The sequence below is a fragment of the Oryctolagus cuniculus genome, chromosome 12 (genome assembly GCF_964237555.1).
Source record: "Oryctolagus cuniculus chromosome 12, mOryCun1.1, whole genome shotgun sequence".
Lineage (NCBI taxonomy): Eukaryota > Metazoa > Chordata > Mammalia > Lagomorpha > Leporidae > Oryctolagus > Oryctolagus cuniculus.
The window spans coordinates 10,315,117-10,323,824 of record NC_091443.1 but is presented as its reverse complement, the minus strand read 5'-3'; the positions used below and the strand labels follow the sequence as shown (position 1 = coordinate 10,323,824).

The 8,708-nt window shown below is 62.5% G+C and overlaps 1 protein-coding gene across 1 annotated transcript in view; it reads right to left on the bottom strand.

The window, feature by feature from the left end:
* Positions 1-795: 795 nt before the first annotated feature.
* LRRK1 (leucine rich repeat kinase 1) overlaps positions 796-8,708 on the bottom strand; it is a gene marked incomplete in the record, with an annotated part of 134,301 nt that continues 126,388 nt past the window's right edge. The window contains 4 exon segments of the mRNA XM_070053315.1: positions 796-1,700; positions 4,477-4,578; positions 4,927-5,777; positions 7,734-7,850. Of these exon segments, the coding sequence (XP_069909416.1) occupies positions 1,523-1,700; positions 4,477-4,578; positions 4,927-5,777; positions 7,734-7,850 (1,248 nt within the window).

Here is an 8,708-nt window from a genome sequence, read left to right as displayed (position 1 = left end):
GGGAGACCTGGAAGAAACTCCTGGTTTCGAATCAGCACAGCTCTGGCCGTTGCGGCCATCTGGGGAGTGAACCAGGGGATGGAAGACCTCTCTCTCTGTCTCTACCTCTCCCTGTAACTCTGTCTTTCAAATAAATAAAATAAGTCTTAAAAAAAAAGCAGTGGAGCGGGCAGGGGGCACAGACCCTCGGCCCCCTGGGGCTTGGAGCCCGAGTCCCTAGGGGAGGTGGGGGGGTCTCTTTCCTTAGGCTGTTCTGACACAGAGCAGCAGGCTCCGCCCACGGAAACAGTTCCGGGGCCGCCCATCCCTGCCCTGGGCAGCGAGGCCCGGGGAGGGCCCAGAGCTCTCCGCAGAGGCCCTGCGCTCCCTCCTGAGGGTCTGTGTATTCCCACGCTTGCCCACCCCTCAGCACACCCCACGTTTGGTTTTTATCGTTTAGCCTGAGAAAAGGGTCAATGACTTGGACTGCACACATCTCCCATTCGAGCTCCCGTTCTTGGCCAACTCCCGGCAAAGAGGGGCACACACGGGCCTGTGTGTGTGCATGTGTGCAACGTGTGCACACGGCTGTGTGTGCGTGTTTTACAGGAATGCTCGCTGGCGTCCCGACGCCCCACGGCCAATCCTGCGTTTTGTGCTCTGCCGTCCCCGTGTGCAGCAGGGTTGGACCAATCCGTCATTTGGTGTGAGCTCCACTCGCTGGGAATTCCCAGGCACAGCCTAACCGCCGAGACGTCACTTAATTTGCTACAGTGATAAACAAGATTATTACGTGCAAACAAACAGGGCTTGTGCTCCAGCTGCGTCCGAGTTTATTTTCCAAAGCCTGAAACACAAGGCCCTTTCTCGAGGCTGCTAACGGACTTTCTCCTTCCTTTTGTCGGGGAGAAGAATGCAAAGGCTCCCCCGGGCCTCTGGGCTTTCCGGCTGGCACTTAAAGGGACTCACTCATGCCCGGACAGAGCGGGCACCGCGCCTCACCAGGGCCCTTGGGGGCTTCTCAGGCACAGACTTCCCCGGGCAGGGGACATCTGATCGCTGCCTGCCCACGCCCACCCCGGGCCCTGGGACTGAGAGCTCATGAAAGGGGCTGCGAGCCTGGGGGCCCCCAGGGGAGGGGAGGAGGGGACGGGGTCACGGCCCTCCTCCCACCCTGCCCCGGACGGCTCCCCAGCCGAGAGCCTCTGTGTAATTCCATCTGAGATCCAGGAAGGGCGCTGGGCAGGCCCATTATGTCAGGAAGGCCCTGCCTCCTGTGGTGGGGCCCAGCCCAGAGTGGGGTCCCCTCCGCTGCTCCTGGCAGCTGATGGGGGACGCAGGAGGGGGCCCCTCCCACCGGAGCCCACTGCCCTGCCTGGGGCTGTGGAGGCTGCAGTGGAGAGACGGGGTGCTTAGGTCACTTTACCCTTGAGGAGCGAGAACCCCCAGACCACTGGAGTCCCAGTCACTTCCCAGTGTCCTCGAGGGGCTGCGGGCTGCAGGCGGAGGCCGGCTCTGCACGACGGCCGTGGCGGCACAGGGATTACCTTCTCCTCCGTGTGCAAGCCTCCAGCCGGCCCAGCTCCTCGTAGGACTGGTAGAAGATGTCAAACTCCCGGGCACCCCAGCCCCTCCACACGGCCAGGCACCACTCCGTGTCTTCATTCACGAAGCCACACACAACCGTGTCCTTGGCCACCACAGCTGCGTCCACCAGCGCCCTGCAGAGAGAAGGGGTCTGAGAAGAGGCACGGGGCCGCCTCTTGGCTGGCACCGGGCCCCTTGCCTGCACCTCCTCGGGCTGGCAGAGCTGGCGTTGGGATGCCCTGGCCCGTTCTCCCTGGTGAGAAACACTCTGGGCTGAGGCCTCAAATCTAAGGAAGAGGCTGGGGCACCGGTCCCCCTTCCGGGAACTGCCTGTGCGCACCGGACTCCCTCGAAGGCCACACATCCTCTGGGCCTCACCTCCAAGCATCCAGAAAATACCCGCGGCCTGGGGTCCTGCCCGGGGCCGGCCCGCGGCCGGGCGTGAGCCCTCGACTCCCGGCCGCTCCGCTCAGCCTTTGCTCCCATTCTGTTCGCAGGAATTTCAGGGCGGATTATCCGGCAGCAGACCACTGCCCGAGTCATGCACACACGGGGTCTGGGGCTACAGAACCGTTCTGCACGGGCTCTGGGTGCACCACGAGCTTCCTTTAGGGTCACAGTGGCTGGCTCCTGGGCGACTCTTCCTTGGTGGCCCCTGGTGCAGTCTGCACCCTCTCCCCACGCGCTCCTGCCCGGCCGAGACTCTCCTGTTAACCAGCGTGTCTGGAGGCCTCCGGCTTCCCCGCGGCTTTGCCAGGACTGTCCTGGCAGCTGGCCGCTTGCGGCTCTCTCACTCCAGTGAGCGTGCCTGGCTCTTGATAGAACCTGGCTTTGGGAGTGGATAGGTGAAAACCGCAGGCACACCAAGGCCAGCCGACCTGGTCTGCAGACCACCTGCTCGGAGAAGTCTGACCCGCGAGTTCAAGGCCGTCCAGAGACATCCGGGGCTCAGAGCAAACCCAGATTTTGTTTCTAGAGCCACTCACAGTGCAAGGGTCACTGCCTCAGTCTGAGAAAGCTCAACGCGGGTGGGCACGGGAGTGGAGTGGCCAAGGACGCCCTGCCCATCATCCTGCTTTGGGACATGCAGGCCAGATGGGCGTCTCTGTCCCCTGATGCTCCGGACGATGTCACAACCCACCTGGCCATGGATGGATGCATGTCCGACTGCACAGCCCAGTGTGAGGCGTAGGTGCTGCAAAGCACACATACACACGTGCGTGAATGCACACACACACACACACTCTCCTGCACACACACACTCCTGCCACACACACTCACACACACACACTCCTGCACACACACTCCTGCACACACACTCCTGCACACACACACACTCCTGCACACACACTCCTGCACACACACTCCTGCACACACACTCCTGCACACACACACACTCCTGCACACACACTCCTGCACACACACACATGCACATACACACTCCTGCACACACACTCCTGCACACACACTTCTGAACACACACTCCTGCACACACACACATGCACATACACACTCCTGCACAGACACACACTTCTGAACACACACACATGCACACACACTCCTGCACACACACACTCCTGCCACACACACACTCCTGCACACACATACACATTCATGCACATACACACTCCTGCACATACACACTCCTGCACATACACACTCCTGCACACACACATGCACACACACACTCCTGCACACACACTCCTGCACAGACACACACTCCTGAACACACACACATGCACATACACACTCCTGCCACACACACACTCCTGCACACACATACACATTCATGCACATACACACTCCTGCACACACACATGCACATACACACTCCTGCCACACACACTCTCACACACACACTCCTGCACACACACACTCCTACACACACACACATGCACATACACACTCCTGCACACACACTCCTGCACAGACACACACTTCTGAACACACACACATGCACACACACTCCTGCACACACACACTCCTGCCACACACACACTCCTGCACACACATACACATTCATGCACATACACACTCCTGCACACACATACACATTCATGCACACACACACTTCTGCACACACACATGCACATACACTTCTGCACACACACATGCACACATACACTCCTGCACACACACACTCCTACACACACACACTCCTGCACACACTCCTACATACACACTCCTGCACACACTCCTGCACACATACACACTCCTGCACACACACACTCCTGCCACACACACTCCTGCACACACACACACTCCTGCACATACACACACACTCATGCACACATATACACATACCCACCACACTCATACATGCACACACACTTACACACTCATGTACATGCACTCACACATATTTGTGCACGTGTGTGTTTAAATTGAAGGGCTTTTCATAAGGAAGATTTCCCACACGGTGCTTGCTGCTCAACACAAAGCGCTACACACCGCCAGGAAGAGCAGTCGGGCGCCGGCGTGGCAGGCTGTGTCCTAGACAGGCTGGCCTGTCCACGTCCCAACTGCACCCCTGCCTGGAGACGGCCCCACTTGCTACAGCCTGGGCGTGGCTCCCCACTAGGCAAGCGTGAGAGGAAACCGCCTCGGGGGCCCCTATTTCCATCTGGCCCTGCAGAGGTACCCCAGATCGGGCACTTGGTCTACAGGTCACTGGGTACCCCAGAAACAGGCAGCCCTGCACAGTGTGACGCCCAGGTCAGCGGGTATTCACTGAGACCCTAGCAGCAGCTGGAGGAGCCCGGCTTGTTCCTGCTTAGCCTGATGGCCACGCTGGTGGATGTGGGAACAGAGGACAGCAGGGCCAGGGGCCACGCGTGGGACCTGGTGCTGGGGCCCTGGCTTCCCCGTGCCGCCCCCCGGGTCCCCTGGGAGCCGCTCGCCCCGTCTCACCCGTGCGGAGTCAGCTCTCGGGCTTTTAGGACGGCGATGACTCGGCCCCGCTGGGCGCCTGCGTCCTTCTCCAGGCCGATGACGATAACATCGCCGCCGCGCCTGGGAACCAGAGAGAAGGGAGAGCGTTTTGTCCTGCAGGGAACGGAGCCCCACAGAGAAAGGCACAGTTTCTGCTCCGGGATCAGGTTACCGGGGCGGGCGGGCCCTGGGCAGCCAGAACGTTCCCAGGTGCAAACCTAATCACAGCTGACTACCGACTGTGGCCTCAAGCCGGCCGGCGGGCAGCTGAGCGTAGACATCACGGCCGCTCTTAGGTTTGCCCAACAGATGCCACAGTCAAGGCGTCAAGCACGTGTGTTAGCACAGCCCCGTCGGGTCTCCGCGCATCTTTAGGGAAGCCGCAGGGCTCCCCGGCCCAGTCCCCAGAGGCAGGCCCAGGAAACCTACCTGGGCACCCAAATGAGGTCCCTCACAGCCAGGACCTTCACGGCCTGCAGGTGCTGGCTGAACGCGTCCCCGTCCATGGGGGTCAGCTGCAGCTCAGCCCTGTCGGGCGTGGCGCTGGGCTCCTGCAGCCTGTCTGGGTCCTCGCAGTCAGTGGAGAAAGGCACGCTGGAGCAGCTGGCCGGGGAGCTGGGCAGGCTGCAGGGGGACCTGGCGGGCCGGTGGGCCGGGGACGAGGAGTAGGAGGACAGGGAGCAGTAGTCGGTGAGCGAGTCCTGGTGCGTGAGGATCTGCGTGCCCAGCTCCTCGCTGTACATGATGCTCACGTCTGCGATGCAGTCCCCCTCGGGCTCTTTCGGGGCAGCGCTGTGGGTGTCTGGGGGTTCCGGGCCCAAGGGCCGCACAGGAAACGTGTCCCTGAGGGGGCTGGGGTCCCCGCAGAAGTAGCGGGCGCACAGCTGGTAGGTGGCCGCGTGGTACATCACCAAGGAGTTGGCCCTGTCATCCAGGCACCAGACGACCTCCTCGCCCCTGCACTCGGAGCTGCACACGACCGCGGTGACGGCCGAGGGGGCCGTGTAGGGCTCCAGCCGCCTGCGGATGTCCAGGGCGGCACAGTCGATGACCAGCAGGCCTGGCCCATTGCTGTACCAGACCTCGGACCCGCTGTTGACCACCTCCATGGCCCTCACCGGGTAGGGGTTCTGCCGTGCGTCTTCGTCCGCGATGCCGAACTTGGACCTGTTTGCGGTGTGCGAGCACAGGTAGGAGCAGCTGTCGCTGGGGGCGCCCCGCACCACGGGGAACACCGCCACGAGCCCGTCGGCCAGGCCTGCCAGCACCAGGAAGGAATTCTGCAGGAGGAGACGGGGATGCGTCAAGCTCCTGCACCCCACACGCCCGCACCCCGAGCGGCCAGCGCTTGGAGAGGCCGGGGCTCCCGCCACAGCTCTCTCGCCTCCCTTCTGTGTATGGAGGTGCAGGTCCGCGGCTCCGGGAAGGGTGCTGTCAACTGGACTGCACCTCCGGCCCCTGCAGCAGGGGGCTGGCTAACGCCTGGGGCCACGCACCCTCCTTCCGTGGGTGCTGCTTGTTAATGTGACAGCAGCTGTAGGCAGCGTGGGGTCGGCTCCCTGCCTCCTGCCCCCACCAGGAGGAGGGTTCCACGAGACCATGTCTGGCTCCCCTGCTCTGGCTGGGCACGGGGATGAGCTAAGTCCTAGTCATCTCTGTGGTCCTGGGACACCACATGGTTCCTGTTTCAAGTGGACAACACGTGTTTGGTGAACCAATTCTCCCAACTCAACCCTCTCCCGGGGGCACATGTCGGCCCGCTGTGCCCACCCTCCCAGCCAACGAGATCCCTGATCTCACTGGCAGGGCCCTTGGGTGCCTCCCACCCCTGCGATGAAGTATAGCCTCTGCCACAGCCCTCGGAGGTCATGGGCAGAGGTCAAAGCTGCAGGCACAGGGCTGAATGCGCAGCCTTACACGCCAGAGGCAGGCTCGCTGGGGGCAGGAGGAGCTCCCCAGAACAGAGCTGGAGTCAGGACGGAGCAAGGATCCTGGCCTTGTGCCAGCGAGGGGCAGTCGGGGGGCCTGGGCAGGCTGGGCGACCGACCTCTCGCTCGGCAGCCGGGGCGAGGAGCCCTGGGAAAGTATCGGAATCCACACCCAGGACTTTAGGGAAAGGAGGCAGCCAAGGCAAACAGGGGCCGAGCCTCGATCTGGAGTCCCTGCTCGGGCCAGGTCCTGGCTGGGCGTGGGTGTGTGCGTGCAAGAATGCAGGGGTCTGCACTGCGTGGCCACGGGCAGGAGGGCCTCCGAGGGGGCAGCACCGCGAGGGAAGCTCGCACAGACCCGGCTTTATTCCCCCCGGTGGTGCAGGAGGAGGCGCGCTGGCTGGGGGCTCTGGCCCGCCACGGCCTTCAATGCCGCCTTGTGCCCTGCTCTCCCGCGTTCTCTAAGGTTCATTTCAGACCTGTTTTTTTTTTTTTTTTTTAAGAACTGAAACTGGAGCCGGCTGGAGGGCAGCACTCATCTATTCTGCAGCTGTCAGCAAGTCATAACAACGCTCCCGCTCCCCAGAGCACCGGCCTCCGGCGCTGGCTACGCCAGGACCCGGGGTTCGTTCTGATCATGCCCATTTTGCAGAGGGGCAAACTGGAGTTGGATGATGACAGTCATGGAGGAGGGGTGTGTGCAGGGGCTGCTTCTGGAACGAGAGCCTAGATGGGCATGGTGCCACGGCGCTGACAGCGGCAGGAGTTGGGGAGGGACCGCCCTGCCCGTCTGGTCTGATCCCTGAGGTGTGGCGGAGCTGGCGGGGCTGGGGAGCGCAGCCCTGGGCCAGGGCTGGGAGATGAACGAGAGCACGCCAGGACCAGGGTCTGGGGCCCACAGTGGGCACTGGAGAGCAGGCTGAGGCACAGGGGGCAGTCGGCTGCCCACAGGGGTTGGGAGCGGGACCTGCCAGGACCTGGTGACCGAGTGCCCAAGGGGAGGCTCTGGCCCAGGCAGGTGGGATGAGCCTCCAGAGGCCACAGCGGCCAGAAGGGGCAGGGCACGCACATGCACACACACACACACACACACTGCGCTCTTGCACCTTCTGCACCTACAAGCATTTCACCTGTGAGAGGCGGAGGCACTGCTGTGCCAAGCTGACTATGTGTACCAGCAGACACTGGGGAGGGCCCCGGCCCCTGCAGGGTCACTGCCGCCAGGCGGATCTGCCTCCCCCAGCCCACACCACCCGAGCAGGGGTGGGGGTCACAGACTGCATGCCCACCTCCCCCTTACCTCCTCACCTTTTTAATGACAGGTACCGCCAGCAAGCAGGTGACGACAGCTGGGGTGTCCAAGGCTTGCTGGGGTGCGCTTAAGGGGCACATACCCTTGAGGCTGTAGATGTAGATTTTCTGGTCCTGGGAGGCAGACAGGCCCTGTGAGCCCCGGGCAGGAAGCAGCTGGCGTTCCCTAGGGGGGCATGCTCACTTGGGGGGACCCTTTTTGCACCTTGAAGAGTAACAAGCATCGAGGCTTCCTGGTTGGTGGTACGAATAGTTCCATTCTTTGGAGAAAGTTCTCGAAACACAGAAGACTCCAAAGAAGAAAAACACAACATCCCATTGCTCATCCCCAGAGAGAACTGCTCTGGCGTTTACCGTGGGCACTTGCTTGTGTGGTGTGGACAGAGGGGGTCACCCCTCCCTGTGCTTCTCACACCAGGCCCCCGAGGGCATGAGGTGGACTGGCTTAACCAGGACGCGGATGTACCTGAGCCTGGTGCGTCCGCCTGCCTCTTGCCTTCCCTGCACGTCAGCGGGGGGTGCACCCAGCAGACCTGTGCGTGCCCGAGTGTGGGGTGCTGTCCCCTCCTTCGGATGCACTCTGAACCCAGAGACTGCAGAGGCCGAGGGGCTGAGCATCTGGGAGATTTCTGACGCGGACCAGTGCTACCCTACCACGCTGCCATCCTGCAGGGGCCCAGCAGCCCACCCCCCACCCGGAGTTTCAGAGCATCTGTTTTGGGGTCGTCCTGTCTGGGGCCTCGCGGGAACTGTCCCGGGGTGGACAGCGCAGGGTGGGCTTGCTGTGCAGACCCCGGCGCTCCAGGAAGCTCAGGCCCATCATGGCCTTCGGGGCTTCCCTCCGGCTGAGCGCCCGAACTCCAGGCTGCGGGCCAGCCGCGGGCAGGAGCAGGGGCCGCTGGTGACACACCACTACCTCACGTGGCCAAGGGCCTTGCTCCGGGCACCTCCCCGGGATAGGCTGGGGTGTAT